The sequence below is a fragment of the Myxocyprinus asiaticus genome, chromosome 4 (assembly GCF_019703515.2).
Source record: "Myxocyprinus asiaticus isolate MX2 ecotype Aquarium Trade chromosome 4, UBuf_Myxa_2, whole genome shotgun sequence".
In the NCBI taxonomy this organism is placed as follows: Eukaryota; Metazoa; Chordata; class Actinopteri; order Cypriniformes; family Catostomidae; genus Myxocyprinus; species Myxocyprinus asiaticus.
The window spans coordinates 14,345,343-14,364,240 of record NC_059347.1 but is presented as its reverse complement, the minus strand read 5'-3'; the positions used below and the strand labels follow the sequence as shown (position 1 = coordinate 14,364,240).

At 38.0% G+C, this 18,898-nt stretch overlaps 1 protein-coding gene across 3 annotated transcripts; it reads right to left on the bottom strand.

The window, feature by feature from the left end:
• Window positions 1–1,213: 1,213 nt before the first annotated feature.
• On the bottom strand, window positions 1,214–18,761 carry LOC127439859 (alpha-1,2-mannosyltransferase ALG9-like). 3 transcript variants are annotated; one of them, XM_051696126.1, is made up of 15 exons: window positions 18,598–18,761; window positions 17,824–17,959; window positions 16,031–16,165; window positions 15,514–15,584; window positions 15,322–15,410; window positions 15,025–15,160; window positions 14,799–14,886; window positions 14,569–14,674; window positions 14,289–14,411; window positions 14,003–14,157; window positions 8,738–8,867; window positions 7,867–8,014; window positions 7,649–7,778; window positions 3,819–3,949; window positions 1,214–2,110 (listed from the first exon to the last, which is right to left on the bottom strand). In XM_051696126.1, exons 1-15 carry the CDS (start codon window positions 18,738–18,740, stop codon window positions 1,987–1,989), a joined length of 1,845 nt encoding a protein of 614 aa, XP_051552086.1. In that variant the 5' UTR covers window positions 18,741–18,761; the 3' UTR covers window positions 1,214–1,986. The 3 variants fall into 3 exon arrangements, with proteins under 3 accessions (XP_051552086.1, XP_051552085.1, XP_051552087.1); XM_051696125.1 differs by having other exon boundaries at window positions 7,867–7,984; window positions 18,598–18,742; XM_051696127.1 differs by lacking the exons at window positions 15,514–15,584; window positions 18,598–18,761 and having other exon boundaries at window positions 17,824–17,953.
• Between the last annotated feature and the right edge of the window lie 137 nt (window positions 18,762–18,898).

Below are 18,898 nucleotides of genomic sequence, written 5' to 3'. Positions count from 1 at the left end.
TAGTCGACCCCACTAATCGACCAGTCAGTTGTTGGATGACTAGTCGATTTGTCAACCACCGTGACACATCCCTAATCTAGATGGAATATTTTAGAGCAGTGCAGACTTTTCAGCACTGGAAATAACTATTTTAAAATTTCCTTGATAACTCATCCAAAGTAAGTTTTTGTAATGAAAATTTTAGACAATTTATTTTTATCTGCAGAACTAATTTGAAGCATATGTGTTCTTCAACTTCAGGCATTTTCAGCACCGCAGACTTCAAGAAAGTTAAATCTCGTTAATATATTTTTCACACTCTCACTGATTTTTTTTATTTATCGTTGCACTTTATTTTACAGTATGTGTACTTTCAGTATACTTAGTGTACTTACCCTAGAAAGTAGTGAGTATTAGGTAAGTTCTACATGTACTTAATATGGATTAAGGTTAGGTTTTGAGTTAGTACCTAGTAATTATTATAGTTGTTGTAATTATATAGAACATAAATGTAGAACAGTACTGTAAAATAAAGTGCTACCAATTTATCTACAATGTCCAGCGGTGTATGTACATGCATAACAGGAGATTTGTTATTTTTTCTGCAAGTCATTAAAATTCCCATCAGTGTCATTTCTGCCACAACTCAAATTCTGTTTTGTATTTAATGGAATTCCATGGTGGAAATTACGCTGATGGAAATGACATCTTAAATGTGTTTTTGTTTGTTTGTTTGTTTTCTTTTCCTTTTTTCACACATCACGTCTCATATTTTAATCTCAAGCATGCTCTTCGCTGACACTTTTGTCCACTTGATTAACAAAGTACACCAACATTTGAAAAAACTCTGTTAGGGGAACAATTGTTTGGTTTTGTGGAAATGACACCACAGCTATGGGGCAGTCCTAATTTCTGAAAATGTTATAGAAATTATTTTGATACATTAAATATTAAAATGTGTTTATTTCACTCTTTGTTTATATTATCATGGTTTTAAAGTTGTAATAATTCGTTTTTTTATAAAACTTTTTTTTATAGTTCAGTGTTGAAAGTATGGGTCTGGAACAAGGCTAACACAGTTAAATCTATACATAAAAGGCATTTTTTTTTTTTTTTTTTAAAGTACCAAACATAAATGATGAAGGCCCGATTAAAAGTTTCCAAGTAAGTTTTATGTGATTCAAACATTAATTCAGTAAAGTGTGTTCAAACTCTATTTCAGAAATAAACCCTCTGAAATGGCATACCCATGCCCATTAAGACAGCCTTCTTTTATTTGATTCAATCATAGTTAACACTGATATGAATAAGATGACAAACATGATTTGGAATGTAAACACTCAATTGTCCTGGTCAGCAACCTGACCTCAGAGTCAATGTCCACTTTTACTGACAACGCAACTGGAGAACACTAAGTTTTTTGGTGCAACCTTTGTCCTGAGATGCTGCAGCTGGCCAGGACCAGTTGCTCAAACAGGATAAATTAACTGAAGTTCATGTCTTCTCCTCCGAATGGATGGCAACAAAATGGTTTGGGATCTGCATTCAGAGAACAGTTCATTGTCCCAGACCAGGTGAGATTTAAATGGATGCGGTCATTTCAAATGTGGGACTGTAATCCTTAAAGGGTCGTCTTAATAGAAATCTTCTGAAACGCTTCAGTAAGATGCAGAGAAGCCCGAGCAGGCATCAGTGTTTACTTATGCAGTGTAAGGGCATGGCAATGAAATAGAGTTGAGACGATTGGTCACTACTGGAAAAATGGGTAAGGCATCCATGCTCTTTGCTAAAACTGTCCTGGATGGGTGGCAATACTGATGCCTAAATACAGGCCGACACTGCATGGTTTGATAGACAATTTCATCAAACAAACTCTGGCGTAGATACATCTCTCTCTCTCTCTCTCTCTCTCACACACACACACAAAGTGCACAGGCAGAGTTTAGGGGAATATCTTGGGAGGACTGATGGAGGGATTTAATGATGGAAAGTAGCAGGACCAGCGGATCAGGGTTGCCCTCTTTTCCGGGTGTGTTTGGGTCTTCGTGGTTTCAGGATGATATATCTGCTGTAAGTAGTATACTGCTCAGACAGAAATGGGATAAAAAAGGCCCTGAAGAATCTAGAGGACCTGTGTGGGAGAGATGCAAAAAAGGAAATGGAACCACAATCAGGAACATCACACAAAGATTCCTGCAAACAAGGATGGTCACATGCATTACCTGAAGCTGGTTTACAAAATACGTCATTCCAAACTACTTAAAACCTGTTTATACACCTCCCCTTTTTGAGCACAAACCATGAAAATGACATACCTGAACCTTTTTAAGAATGGACAGAGTTGTGGTATCATTTGAAAAAGAAAAAAGACACTTGGGGCTTTATTTCCCAAGTTTCAGAATTAATACAAGTTTAAAACAAAAAAGAAAAAAAAAGAAAAAATAGAGAAGCTGAATTATATAGTAATGGAAATGTTTTGTGAAGAAAAAAAATTGTATCATTAAAAAAAAAAAAAACAATAATAAATGTGCCAGAGCAATCCAGAAATACAATGTACTCAAAGCCACAAGTCTAAAGAGGTTATGTTTCAAATTTGAGGATGATTTAACAAAAAATTAGGTTCCTTTTTTCTCTGACTAGGGACAAAACCTAAAACAGCCACTTGGAGTTTCCAAAGGGCCACTTGGTAACAAAATGATCTGGGGGGCTAGAGAAAGGTACTATAGTTACTTTTACATATACCACATCACTTAAACCATTCTTTTGTTATTTTAATTTTTTTTAAATATGACACAATTTCATGATTATCAGAAGCTAACTGACTAATTGTCAAAAGGCTTGACATCATTTTCTGGAATTTTCCAAGCTGCTTAAAGGCACAGTTAACTTATTGTATGTAAACTTCTGACCCACTGGAATTGTGATATAGTCAATTAAAAGTGAAACAATTGGTCTGTAAATAATTGTTGGAAAAATGACTTGTGTCATGCACAAAGTAGATGTCCTAAACGACTTGCCAACACTATAGTTTGCTAATATTAAATCTGTGGAGTGGTTAAAAAAAGAACGAGTTTTAATGACTTCAACCTAAGTGTATGTAAACTTCTGAATTCAACTGTAATATTATATTGGCCACCAGCCACCCTGCTCTCCAGATAACAGTTTCACCCACTAATAAAGATACTCAGATATCATTAATGAGATTACCGTTACTGTAACAGCCAGAGGGGAATTGGCTTCCCACAGTTATCCTGGTTTCTCCCAAGGTTATTTTTCTCCATTAACCAACATCTTATGGAGTTTTGTGTTCCTTGACACAGTCGCCTTTGGCTTGCTCACTGGGGTTCTAAATACAATTATTATTTACTTATTTATTTTTATACACAATTTGCAATCATTTTTAACAAACTGCAAAATGATGACTCCAAGACTTTATAGATATTACAGTTTCATTTTCTGTTAAAGCATGATTTTCTGTATAGCTGCTTTGAAACGATGTGTGTTGTGAAAAGCACTATGCAAATAAAAATGGCTTGACTTGATCTGAAATTGGGTCAAGGATAATCTGTTTTAGGATGATAAAACAACAATTTATACTGAGCACTTGTTGACAATGATGCCACAAGTACTGTATCTATAAAAGGACAAGGGCGCCCTCCAGTTGTTAAGCACAAACTCTACAACTCACAAATTAATAAAGAATTACACAAAAAAAGAAGAAAAAAAAAAAAAGAATTTACTCTGAATTACCCACAATATGTTTATGCATTTTAGCAAAATTTGTATTCATTTCCAAAAATGTCAAGCTAAGTGGTGTCTAGAGACCTATAAAGACTTGCCTGTTAGTGTCTAAAAAAGGCTTGTCAGCGATAATGCTCCACTCCTCTTTGTTAGCGGAGTATTGTGGTTCTCGAGGGGCCTCTGTGTCTGTTGCCAGATCCACCAAGTAATGGCACTGTTTCAGTTCCACCTGAGAGCCAGACAACAATCTCTGAAAATCTCATTTTTGTCACATACAGCTACAATACTGACATATGCAGAGATACAATATATGTCAGGTCAAAGGTCATAAACTTATATAAGCACTGATGTTAACTTTCTTAATCTCTAGGTTTGAGGAAATTAATTAGAAGGCCTTATATATCGGTCTTATCTATGTTGTGATAAATGCAAAAGACAGGCAATAAACTGCATCTCTCATCAATTACTCACCCACATGTCATGTAAGAAAGAAAATCATATTGGCTTGGAAAAACATGAGGGTGAGTGAATGACAGCATTTGCATTTTTGTAAACTATTCCTTTAAATAAAACGTTTGCTGCCTCCGTTCTTGCCTCCCAGCTGTCTTAGTGCCCTCCATTGTTTACATACATTGATTTCAGGAAAATCAATCTTAATATTCACACATAACTGACTGTGTACAATAAGTTGAGACAGAAATGGAATTCATAATGTGTCTCTAGCATTATTATTTGTGTAGCAACTTGACATGTTTTCTGTACTGGTGGCTAGAATATCAAATTAGAGCTGGTGTTCAGCAAAGCTAAACAAATGCAAACATCCCATTCAAAATCTCCATAATGAAATGGATTTTGAGCAATTTAACAAACTTTTCAAACAGATCGTACTTTGAGCAAAAAGGTTGTTATGTGATAATATTAGGGGTGAGAATCACAAGGTGTCTTGTGATATGATATAATATCAATATCTAGATCACAATACAATATTGTTGCAACTCTTTATTTTGGTGTATAGCTATTCAAAACTGTGATATACTGCGATATTTGCAGATGCATTGTTAAATTAATATAAAAGTGCCTGAAATAATTTGTTTGTAACCATTTATTTGTGAACATTTACATTTTAATTTGACTTCAACCTTGCATTCCGAAAGGTGAACATAACATATTAAGTCCTGCAGTCATGAAACTTAGAGATAGTTTAAAAACAGCCTTCTGAGATGTGAATAATGTTTTTTGAAGTTCACTAAACATACAGTATATAGTAATATCAAGTCCTTGCAACCTAAAACCAACTTCAATAAATTAAAACTGAAAGTTTCTCAATAAAGAATACTGTATCAATAAATAAAACAGAAATAAATTCTAAATTGGGCTGCTTTTTTGGTTTTTGGCAACACAAATATGCTGATTACTTTCTAAAATCAGATTAAAAAAAAAAAAAAAAAAAAATCAGACAAAGCAAGAAATCTAAGTTTACATGACATTTGAAATATTCACGTTATTCTCTGCTGTTGACGTCAAAACGTGAAGAGGCATGCGCTCAACACGTGCGCACATTGGATAAGCCAGTAAGAACGCTGGATAAGGTGTTTGCATGCCACGCGAAATCGCCGTAATGGGCAAAAATCTACTCGTGTCGATCGGTTTATTCTTACGCCATTTATGACCTTACACCGATAAAGGGACGCCATTTATTGCATTTACATAACCATGTTGTCGGCTTATTAAGGATAATCGGTGTAAGAGCGTGCATGTAAACATGCTAAATGTTTGGACATGAAAATGACAACAGGGTTTTACCTGGGTCAAAAATGGTCTTCGGTGGTGGCTGAAAAATACGGTCATTCACATGATCGAAGTTAGTTTATTACATAATTGCATTTAATTAATATAAAACCTTATTAATTGCATTTCTTGTTTACACTGGATATAAGAGTTTTCATCATCTAAGTATATGGCAGCTTTTGAATTCGACACATATTTTAACTAAGGTGCTATGAGAAATCAGACTAAACTTAATTAACACCTTATTTAATGCCCTTCTGGCCCCGCCTGCCGGCAGGATTTTCTCCGCCTCTCTAGAGCTGGGGAGAGGGACAAGGGAAGGGAAAAAACAAAAAAAAGAGGAGAGGGAAAGGGCAAGGCGGAGCAACAGTGAGAGAGAGAGAAGAGAGAGAGAAAAACTTGCTCGCCGGTTCCCAGACACGCCGTCGCCTGGTCCTCGATCACTCCTCCACCCTCTGGCGGACGACAGCCACTCCTCCCCAGGCGGATCGGAGCAAGTCCTCTGACCCCTGGCGGAAGGAACGCCCCTCTGCCTTCTGGCAGCCGGTAGGGAGCCCCTCCGCCCCTGGCAGTGGCTCCACCGCTCCAGGCGGCCGGCAGCGAGCCCCTCCTCCCCTCGCGGACGGCTCCTTTGGGCGGACGGCAGTGGTGAGGACTCCATGACAGCGCATCCCTCCTTCCTCCTGGGTTTTCGGAACCAGTGTAACAAGGTTAAAATGGGAAAGGAGGTGGCGGGAACCGGCTGATCAGTCAAAGTAATATTTAATAAAACAAAAAGACACACAACACAAACACACACGGCAGCTGCATGTGGCTCTCTCTCTCTCGAACTTCTGCATCCCGCTGCACTTAACCCTCTCCTTAGCTGATTAGCCCAATTGGGGGCTGGGCGTGCGTAGTCATGGCCCGTCCCCGCCCTCCTCCTCGTCACAGATCTCATTTTAATTTTTAAGTCATCATTGGCATGTCAAGTCCATTTACATAGTCACGGGCTGTGTTGTTGTGTAACCACAGGCTGCAAACATGACATGTTGGAAAACCTTTATTTTGGGTCATTTCAAAATAATCAAGCAGAGCGGATTCCTTGTGCTAGTGGATCTGTGATTGCTCGCACCGCATATTTAGTGCATGTAAAGCGCCGAACGTGAGATGAATATCATTAACATTTTTATGCATGAAAAACCCCGGACAAACCAAAATGCTGCCAAACCCTGGATTTGAAAGAGGAAGGCAGATTTTAAATAGTCTCCGACGCAACCATGCTGTTGACAACTTATCCCTGTTGTGTGAGTTCCATTATGTCTCAGCGATAAAGTATAATAACTGTGCCATCTAATGGAATGTTAAGTACTAGATCGATTTGGTAACTGAACGTTTTTTCCCCATGACCATAAAATGAATGTGGAAAAATTTAAATAACAATATCGATTTTTCCTGTACGAATATCGATACAATATCGCAAGGAAAAATATTGCAATACTTTAACATATCGATTTTCACCTACCTCTAGATAATATATAGTAAAATTCTGTTTAATAACCAAAAACTACCAAAACTGGCCAAAAACTACACTACCCACAATCCTTAAGCAAAATCCTCCAATCAGAGAAGTTGCTTTGACCATGGAAATGGGAATCACAGCAGGGTGAGTTATACAAGTTAGCTACCTATCTACCTACATAATGTTAGTTAATATGGGATGTATTAGACCATAAAAGTAAGAAGCTGTGTTTTCTGGTAAGAAACTACATTAAAAAGACAAAAAACTCAACACATATTTGATTAATCTCAATGCTTATGGGATGAGTAGTACATTAATTCCCTCATAAGGATGCTAAATCTTTGTCTTTTCTGATTTTCAAATACTTTTTTTTTTCTTTAAATCAATTGTTGCAATGTTGTGATTCATCTCAGAGCTGGCTGGTTTGGTTCCAGACAAAAGAGCTTTTTATTGAAGAATTTTCAGAAATGTCTATGAAGAATACGAATGTCACTCTTGTCACAACAGTATTGAGCTCTATATTTGATAAATCATCCTTCCACCCATCTAGCTCAATTAGTATGCTCCAAAACCTGCAATGAGACAAAGGGACAATGAAGAAAGCCCAAGCTCACATGTATGTGTACAGAGGACACTCACGTATTGTGATGGCTCCTCAAGGTTCTGATCGTTCATGTCTGGTGGGAGTATCCAGGTGGCATCTGGTCCCATGGCATATGGCTTAGGTAACTGACCCCTGAACTCTGACTGAATGAACTGTAAATGCCAGCTGTAAATTATAAGGAACAATGAAAGAATAGAATACAGTTAGTATCATGAATGTTTATTTATCAGTCTCAATCTGAATGCAAACTCACTTGTTGGGCAGCAGGAAACTACTGGGAAAGCGGTACCATTCTTTTCCTACACAAACATTGACCATTCTACCGTCCGGTACTGTGTGGATGGTGGGGTCTTTAGCAATGCGGTGAAACTCTGGGTACAAATCCAGCGGAGCATGATAGCCTTGAAACACAAAACAACCCCATGTGAGTGAGAGTGACATCAAAAGAAGTGTTGTACTGCATCAAAGTCAGGAACAAATAGAAACAGAGGTTCCAAAACTTAAGAAATCTACTGTATGGCCTTTAAGAAATCAGGGAATAAATTGGAAGCACACTGCCCCCTTTCATTACTGCTTAATGATCAGTTCTCAAGGGTAATGTGTAACATTTCACAAAAAATACATTTATCAAAATAAACAAGCATTCCACTTACTATATGGGCTCTGCAGTTACACTGATTCATATTCAAATTAAACATGACAAAATGGAAAAAAAGAATAATATCTAAGGTAAACTAATTATGTAGGTCTAATTGAGTCACGCTCCTTTAAATGTACACTTCCGTTTGACTTGAAGAGTATAGATGTATAAAAAACAATGAACACTTTACCTAAACCACCTCAATAAAAACCTTACAAAATTATTATTTCTATCATTAAGTTTAGATGTAACAAATGTCATCAGTATAATAAGGCTTATTGTTGTCAAGTAATCCACTTAATGACATGTGTCTGCACTGTCGATGAGACTTTTATCCCATATAATGAAATGTTAATGTATCCTAATACAATACATTTTAATAGTATAATCCCATGTTTTTTCCTTGTGAGGAACAAAGATGTTGCAAGGTTTTATCCACATGCACTGAACATGTGACTGCACAGAATAACCAAACTGTCTGTACCTCTAAAGAGTGCCACGGAACGGGACAGCGAGAGCACTCCAAACAGCAGCACGGAGCCGAGAGCCAGCCAGTTGGAAGAGATGGTGTAGTGCTCCAGACGATAACGCTGGAATATGTAGTGATAGCACTTCTACATGGATAAACAGACCAAAACTCCCCCCCACAAAAAAAAAAAAAAAAAAAAAAAAGAGGAAAATTAAGCGTGACATTCAGATTTCATTTAGCCTTAAAGGAAAACTCATTCACACAACACTGGAGGAAATGTATCAAACTCATATGCTCTGACACCTATGCGGCTGTCTGTATGCAAAAGTTCCAAAAAACATGTTTTGGGCAGCAATACCATGATATTTTCACACTAACAAAAGTACCATGGTAAGACCAGAAAAACACCACAGTATTCTTTAAAGTAGAGGTCGTCTGATAGTGGATTCTGCAGTGGAACAGTTTTTTAAAAAGATTAATTGAATGTAAAAAAAATGTCTGTGTCTTTCCTTACCATGACGGGCACAGATATAGAGGCTACAAGGCCAAAATGAACAAAATCCCAGATGCAGTTTATTGTGCAACCAAAATCCCCAAAATAAAGAGAAAAAAATGAAGATTTGGTGCATAATGCTGGGCTTTTCACTATAACCTCCAGAGACCTGAGTGTGACTGCTATGTGAATTTTCCATTCCCCTTTATGATTTGTAACTAGTCGACCCTAAGAAACATGCGCAAAAAAAAAAAAAAATAAAAAAAAAACAACAAGCAATTAAGACCAAATCGTTTTCCTAAAAATTGATGTCCACATAGGGACAATGGGACTAAGTTGTGAGATTTTAAATAATACCAAGCTATAGAAAGTCTGATTTTTAAATCAAATTGTTTACTATGTTTCCAGGAGTGTTGTTTTTTCATGTTTTTGAGACATTACAGATATTACATCAGAAATTAGCATAAATAATTCTGCTTCCAAGTAATAACTAGCAGTGTTGGGTAATGTTACTTTTAAAAGTAACTTGTTAGAATATTGCATTACTCCTTAAAAAAGTAACTAAATTAATTAAAAAGTTACTTTTTATGGAAAGTAAAGCGCTGTGTTACTTTTGCGTAACTTTTTTTCTCACCGCCACTCATGCTAGCTACTGTACAACACTCGTCAAAACAACACACTAAACAAACAGATATTTAGAAAGTCTACAATCAGTAGGTCTTCATGTCTTATTTATAATAAAGACTCAATAACAGGAATATGCATGATTTGTTTTTCCATCGACATGACAGCCAACATGTATAATGAGGAATAACCACTGTCTTACCTAAAGCAGCAAAGTTCAACATCTGAACCTGCATCATATATGTCATCATATGCGGTGCCTATCGACAATGCTGTTTTTCAGAAGTCAAGATAAAATTCAGTGGAGAATGCCAACCTAACATGTTCAAGGAATAAGTCTGATGAATAAATGAATATTTTTCACTTAAGTCATCTCATTGCAGCTTGTTTTGAGTTGATCCAGGGTGCGTACCACAGACAGCCTACTACAAACGCACAAATTGATACAGGGCTCAATGCTAAGGATTTTTTCTACTGGTCCGGTTGGGCTAGTGCTTCAGATTTTTACTGGCCCTGCCAAAATTTTCACTGGCCCCAACACAAAAATGACAAATAGCTGTTTTTACCATCATGGCTTTAAAAAATATGTCCAAAGATAAATATTTTTTTTACATATCTTATGTTTTTAATACAATGCCTCCCAGGGGCCTGGGTAGCTCAGCGAGTAAAGACGCTGACTACCACCCCTGGAGTCACGAGTTCGAATACAGGGCGTGCTGAGTGACTCCAGCCAGGTCTCCTAAGCAGCCAAATTGGCCCGGTGCTAGGGAGGGTAGAGTCACATGGGGTAACATCCTTGTGGTCACTATAATGTGGTTCGCTCTCGGTGGGGTGCGTGGATGCCACGGAGAATAGCGTGGGCCTCCACACGCACTATGTCTCCGCAGTAACGTGCTCAACAAGCCACGTGATAAGATGCATGGATTGATGGTCTCGTATGCGGAGGCAACTTTTCAAAAGAAGGATCAAAGATTATTCACTGAGTTAAAGATTTGATTATTGGCTGAGAGAACAGACTTGCTACTAAATCGGTTGTGATGTGTAATATACAGTAGGTAGATATTAGGCCTAATCTGTGAATTAACAATGTGTATTTAACATGAAATCAGACAACCCAAACAAGACCAACACTGACTGATATACAAAGAACAAAAACAAAAATACCTCTATGGTCCAGAAATGAGACATGTAACAGGTGTTTTATGAGGGTGATATGAAGTAGACCGTTTCAAATATTCATCTTCACCCTGCAGCTGAACAACTCTGATAATAATAGCCATAGTGATCTTGCTTCTTTTCATATCAAACGCCATTATCATGTCGAAGTAATGTTTAAGTTTTGAAACATTACCTAATTAAATGTATACTTACATTTTGGAGACTGAGCAGCTTGTGATTTCCAGACACGTGTATAACTGGGGTTTAACAAAGTTTATTACGTCTCATTCGGCGCATCATCTCTAAAGGCGAATTAATGAGAGAAAATGTGTTTGTTTTTTTACAGTGGGAATAAAACTAGCGCTCTGTCCCTTCACATGAGCGCATGCATGTTAAACAGTCTACGCTGCATAGAGAGAGATGATGATGAGACATATGCACAGAGAGACATGGATTTTCAGTCCTATAGAATGAAACTGTTGATTTCTGGTGTTCCAATGTGTGGATTACAAATTTTCACCAACATGTAAAAATGAAAAATGTGGGGATTTCGCGCACTGTGAACACGGAATGTGCGGGGATACTTAAAATGTTGCACAAGACGTTAAATCCCACCATGAAATTCATTAAGTGGGTTTTTTTCCTGCTATTTTCTACACATTGGTAATAGTTGCTGCTAAGACACTTGGAAAAGAGCAAGGACAGTGCTAGGAGAGTGTGTTCGGTGTCTGCACGATCTTGTGCGTGCACGCGACTGTGCCTTGGCGCATCCAGTATATTATGCATTTGCGCATCTTTGTCGAGATAAATATACTCGCGCTCGCTCCTCGATTAGAAGACTTCGTTCGCTCTGTGTAATTTTTGTGCTCTCTCGCTTGTTGTTTGCTTGCACTAATGTTATAAATGCAGCACTGGCCTGATCGGGCAAGTGACAATTCTAGCAACTGGCCCGAATCTTTCTCACACTGGCCCCGGGCCGTCGGGCAGTCCTTATTGTTGAGCCCTGTGATACAACTTGAATGGAATCGTTTTTAATGCTACCAAAATGTCTTAAAAACGTTATGTTTCACAAATCAAATTACTTGTTTATTATAGAACAAAAATGTAGAATATTTAAAGAAAATAAGACATTTTGTCTGCGTACACAAACCATTTAGTACATTGCTCGTAACCGCTGATCCAGAGTCAGCATTTTTCATCCCATTCACCTAGTTACGGGGAGCTGTAACACGGGGCAGATTGGCAGCATAAATCCGTGAATTGAGCGAGTATTTCACCCTGTGTATCATGCCGTGGCCAGTGGAAGGCTAGTCTTATAATCCCTCTGCCTAAAGGCATTTACTGTTTTTTAAATGCAGCATGTATTTACACATGAATCAATTGCATTTCACTCAACCGAATGTTGAATGCTAAATGCTTTAACAGAGCAGTTCTGATGAAAATTGATCCTAGAGAAGTAGTTACGGGCAGCTTTAAAACAAAGCAATTCGGATGCACAAACAGTCAGCGATCATTCCACATTGTATGTAACTGTATAATCATGCAGTGGCCACGGGAAGACTTCTCCGGGCTTATGCCTGTGCTATATTATACCATGAAAATGTTTGTTTACACACTTTTAAATGCAGCTTACATGAATCAATCGCAAGACTCAAAATATCACAAACCCAAATGTTACATTTTTGACTAAATGTTGCCTTATGAGGACACATCACTTAACTCTTGATGTGATTGTCATAAAAATGGCTAAGTGTTTGAGGGCTGCTCATGTAAGCTCCAGTGCACAAAAAAACAACCACTGCAAATGATGAGTACAACTGGATTCCACTGAAGCATTCAGATTTATATTCCTTTACTAGCAATATTTTGCAGTTTTTAAAACATAAATATCGGGGCAGGCTAAAAGAAGACATGTTGTGCTCTGCCCATCACTGATAAGCATGGCTCATACTCCCTAGAACTACAATGCCCATCATGCACACACATACTACAACTTCATTGTGCATCGCTGATAAGCAAGCCTCCCACTCTCTAGAAATATAATGCCCATCATGCACTACGTCCCCTCCCCGAAGTTTGCATGCTTTTACTCCTGATTTATCGCAATACAGGGAAAAGAGAGGTGTACAAAAGCAACGCATTACTTGTTTTAAAAAATAACTCTGATATTATGATCTAATAAAAAAATATCGCGTTACTTTACTCGGTACTCAAAAGGTAATCTGATAACGTAACACACGTTACTTTTAACACGTTACCTCCAACACTGATGACTAGCATCATCCAATCACTGCCAACCATTTTAAAATAAAAATTTTGCATGAAAAATTCTGAATCCATGTACTGATTACCATTGTCCCATGTCAGCCAAACAAGTTGAGGGGTCCAAACATCATCTGCAGCCTGACACACGTTTCTATATGTTTGCATTTTTCTTTGAATGCCCTCGCTTAAATTTAAAACACTATAACAAAACATGCATTGAAGAATTAAAAAAGTACATATATGGATGAATATTTTCAATAATGAAGATTTAGATGCTGCAAATTCCTTCGAGGTGTCAGTGATTGTTTTTATTGCACCTCTAGATGTCGCTGTTATTCTGTAGAATCAAGTCGTTCTAACTGTAGAATCCTCCAGCGCAGGCCACAAAGCAACATGGAGGAATACACATTTTTTTAAAATAAAAACAACTATCGGCATAGATATGGCACTAATTAATTGGTAACACCGATATATCGGTCTACCACTAACTTTAAAGAATGCATGAGGTAATCAATCAGTACCATGGTTCATATCAAAGTACCATGGTATTACCATGTGATTCCGTCCCTGTTATGTTACTGCCACAATGCTTTATTTTTTAAGGGTAGAAGATGATGTTAACTATGTGGTCAGTGTTAACTATGACATGTCTAAAGGTCATAGCCTGTAACACATTTGTATCAGGCTTAGCAAATGCCTAACTACCAGACTCATCTACATTTCAGTCCAAGAATTCTAACCTGAAGTGAGGAGAGCGCCACAGCCCCGCACAGACAGATGAGAGGGTAGATGGGAAACAAAAAACGCTCCTCTTTATGTGGACGAGTGAAGAACACCAGCATCCATAGGTACATTGGTGACAGGGTTAACCAGTATGGCCGGCCCAGGTTCTGTACTGCAACACATGCAATAATAGAAATAAGCATTTTTATAAGCGTGTTTGGCAAACCGTAAGCACATCACACTCACATTGTGGGAAGAGGGCAAGTTTTTACATAAATTTAAAAAACAATACTACATTCTTACCATTGAATCTTTGAAGCAGTGCCTCCATAAGTGCAGTGAGAGGAAGAGAAACCATGGCCAACACAAATACAATGTTGAAATTCAGAAAACCATTCACAAAGTAGTAATGCCATGGCTCTGTGCCTGTAAGAAAGAAAAACCTTAAGTATAAACTGACTGATCATTTCTGCAATCTAACGTTACCAAACATTAATTACACCAAACATTAAGTTTGAAAGTTGAAATCCAATATTCTGCACTGTGCTAATTTAAATAAAAATATACATTGTTTGAGATTTACCATAGAGATCTGGTCCATGATGGGTAAATACATTATACATTATTATATTCAGAGGAGCAATCACTAGCTTCCCATAGTAGTAGCTGTCAACCACAACAACAGGGACCTACAGGGTGGGAAAAAAGAATCAGATTTATCACGTCAGTATCATGCCTTGTTTCTGGATATTCTTGATTTTAAAATGGTATTCTGCAAACTAAATGGAATGGCAAATCAATGTGTTTCCTAACCAGAAAGAGCAGCAGCGCCAACAGAGTCCATGTGATGAAACTCTTCCACTTCTTCTTCAGTAACAGTAGGTCAAAGGCAATGGGTATCCTGCAATAAGTCAACAAAGCCCTAGTTTATCTTGTTGGCTGATAACAGATCCAGACTATTCTTGTTACCCAAGTGTTTTCCAAGTCTTTCATAAAATAGTTTAGTAAACTGTACAATAAAATATTAAATGTCACTTACCCCAGCAGGACACTGAAGGGCCAGCCCAATATGGCTCCTGCTGCAATACCCAAAACAGCCAGACTGGGGTGCCCCTGGAACCAGCCAGTCATGGCTACCACGGTGCTGTACATACAAAAGGTACTGGGGAGGAAGGCTGAAAAAAAAAAAAACATACAAGCAAACACACACAAAAGTTACACTGTACTTATAGCTGTGTCAAACGAGCAGAACAGCAACAAGACAAACTTTAATCTAAACTTCCTTGTGATCAATCAAATGAAAGGTTTCACCCATTATTATTTAGTTTTGACTAACCTGCAGAGGAGCAGAACATTCCAGCACTCAAGACAAGGAATGCCAACAGAAGACGCCCCACATGCAGGCCAAACTTCTTACACACGGCCCTGCGCAAGACCCATGACATTAGATATGTAAGCCACTTTCATTGCATCACGATGGGAATTTCACCTACTTTAGCCAAATGGAGATGTAATATGCTGCACTCACTTGTGGAAGTAGAGCTCACACACACAACATATAAACGCTAGCATGCAGCGCAGGAAGTAAAACACAAGGACCTGAATGGGGTGGGGGGGGTAGAATCAGAATAACAACAAATGAGTTGACATGTCAGCTTGGTTCTCAGATGAAGAAACACAGGTAACCAGTAAATGCAGGCATACCTGTGTATATAATAAATGGTCCTATACCAATTTATTTCATTAATATTCTTCGCTTTGTGAGAAATGCAACAATATTACAGTTTGGAGTCATTTAGGGAAAAATGTAAGATGTTGTACCCCAAAAAAGCCAATAATGACCAAAATGCCACTGTAGTGGCTGTGATTGTGATGTATACGTAAGTTCCTTCAGGTTTTATGACCAGAACCAAAGCTTTTTAGAGATAAGGTCCTTTCGGATTTTAGATTTTGACATTCCAGTGAGGTTTAATAGTTACCGCACTGGTCATAGAAATATACTGTTGCTCAAAAGTGGTAATCAATGCTTTTTGGGGCTAGTTTACCTTGTTGGTTTGTAATATTTTGGCATGAAAGCAGGCAGGAAGGGCATGGAGCCACAGATATGCGTAGGAACGAATAGCGTAGGCTGGAGAATACTCCCATGTCTGCATCCCTGTTCCGTACAGCAGGTAGTGAGTCTGGCCAGCAAAAAAAAAAAAAAAAAAAAAGAGAGATAGAGAAAATCAGTTTTTAAGAATATGTAACTTTTTTTTTAATCTAAAATGTATAGTTGTCTCATGAACAATGTTTATATTCATTTATATGGCCCAGTGATTCGAGGCTCATATAACATTTTTTTTTAACATACTGTATGTTTTTCCTGAGGTCCACTTATAGGTTGATTCTCATTACCAGGACATTTAACTTTTACTATAGTCATTGTATTACAGTTAAAAACCAGCATTGTTAACAAATTGTAAAATGATTATTTTTAATAAAGCTAAAGATTGTTATTTCTGTTCCACTAGCACCACTGAACAGAACTGCAAAAATAACAGTGTCTTCAAACATCTTTACAAATACATCCGCTGTCTTCCATTGGTCGACAAACAGATTGTCCCACCTCCAACTCACGCCATTAGTTGAGTCAATGAGCATTGATTCATTACATGAATGTTCTTACACCGATTATAATTAATAAGCCGACCACATGTGTGTTCATGTTAATGCATAAAAGGACGTTCCTTTATCAGTGTAAGGTCATAAACGGTGTAAGAATAAACTGATCAACGCGGGTAGATTTTTGCCAATTACGACGATTTCGCATTGCTTATCCAATGTGCACATAATTTGTGCGCATGCCCCTTTACAGTTTGACGTCAAAAGCGGAGAATAACGTGATTATTTCAAATGTCATGTAAACGCGGACTTCTTGCTTTGTCTGATTTTTAAGAAAGCTGATTTTTGTGAGTAATCAGCATATTGGTGTGCATGTAAACAGGCACATTGTTGTTGTGTCGTGCTGGACGTGTTGAAAGTTGAAAAGTTGAAAGTGCCAAAAAGATACAGCGTTTACACTTTTAGGAGAAACAAAGCTGAAAATTATCTCATTATTTACCGACCCTCATGCCAATCCCGATGTGTATGACTTTCTTTCTTCAACAGAACACAAATGAAGATTTTTAGAAGAATATTTCAGCTCTGTAGGTCCAGACAATGCAAGTAAATGGGTGCCAAAATGTTTAACTCCAAAATGCACATAAAGTCATCATAAAAGTAATCTATAAGACTCCAGTGGTTTAATCCATGTCTACAGAAGTGATATGACAGGTGTAGGTGAGAAACAGAACAATATTTGAGTCTTTATCATAAATTCTCCTCCCTGCCCAGTAGGTGGCGATATGCACAAAGAATGTGAATCACCAAAAGAAAAAGATGTTGAAAGTCAAGGCGGAAATTTTTACTGTTTCTCACCCATTTCACACATCACTTCAGAAGGCCTAGGTTTAACCACTTTTATTAACCACACTTATGATGTGTTTGTGAATTTTGGAGCTTCAGAATGTTAGCACGCATTCACTTGCATTGCATGGACCTACAGAGCTGAGATATTCTTCCAAATATCTTTGTATGTGTTCAGCAGAAGAAAGAAAGTCATACACATCTGGGATGGCATGAGGGAGAGTAAATGATGAGAGAATTTTCATTTTTGCGAGAACTATCCCTTTAAGTTCATAGTGCGAAGAACTGCATCTGGACAGACTCAGTGTGATCATTACCTTTGCTGGGCATTTCAGGGCAAAAACAGTGTTACAAATGAAGTGTAAACAGTGAACTAAGAACACGTGCAACTCACTGGCTCCCAGTAATTGTAGGTTTCATCACAGTCAGAGATGTTACTGAGTAACGCCGCACAGAAGCGTGCTGAGACCAGGCACTTGAAGGCTGTGGAGCCCTCAGGAGCCCACACCTGCCCTGCCTTACTGGATGACCTGTAATATAGAGGAGGGGTATAGGAGGTAATGTGCTTATCTGGGAGCAAACTAATAAGCAATAGGGGGACAGAGCACAGGATTATTATACAAGCTTGTCAATTTTTTGTTTATTTTAAACTATATCATTTGAAAAAATAAAAATAACTCATCCACAAGCTTAATAGAGATTTGCATAAAAATGCCAAATAACAACACTACAACAATAACAATGGTGTGTAACTGCACAATGTAAGAAGATTATGACATTGGACATGCGTGAATGTCAACCTTAAGTGTGTCGGAGTAGGTAGCTAATGATGATGCACAGCATAAAATGTATTTATATGCAACAGGCAAATATTTCCTAGTGCTGCATCACTAAATACATACTCAACACCTTTTTATTCCGAAACAGGACGCAGATCAGTGTTTTTATACATACCGGTGTCAGTCTCGCAGTGAATGAATGAAAAGCGTCATGTTACAAAGAAGCTGGCTTATACGTGTCACAAGGACCAATGCAAATTAAGTGCATAGTACATTTTCGTATTTTTGCCTCTGTTTGGACAGGTTATGAACCCTGCATGTGTTTACTATCCTTTATTAAAGTATATCCAGACAGCCTCAACAACAGAGCGCACGAACCGGTTACTTACTCATTTCGTGGGTCACTAGACGCATTGTCTTCGGCACATTTATCGTCTTTTGTTGTTCGGTTGTCAGTGCTTGGTGTGTTGTTCACGTTGGCATCTTGTTTGCTTCCCCGTCTGTTGCGTTGACGGACTGTCTTCGACGCCATGTTTCTACTGCCCGCGCGTGGCGTCAACCGACGGAACGCAGAACTGAGCTGGTGCAACACAACACACTCATGCTTGTGGTGTTATTAAAGGTGCACTCAGTAATTTTTGTCCTCTTTAAAAAAGTTTTACTCCTAAAGAAATGAATTGTACTTTTGCA

Coding starts and splice junctions, on each gene's coding strand:
- LOC127439859 (XM_051696126.1), bottom strand. CDS start 18,740: ATGGCGTCGAAGACAGTCCGTCAACGCAACAGACGGGGAAGCAAACAA. Junction 16,166..17,823: donor CCTACAATTACTGGGAGCCA/GTGAGTTGCACG, acceptor TTTGCTGGCCAG/ACTCACTACCTGCTGTACGG. Junction 8,868..14,002: donor TGGCGCTCTCCTCACTTCAG/GTTAGAATTCTT, acceptor TTATCCATGTAG/AAGTGCTATCACTACATATT.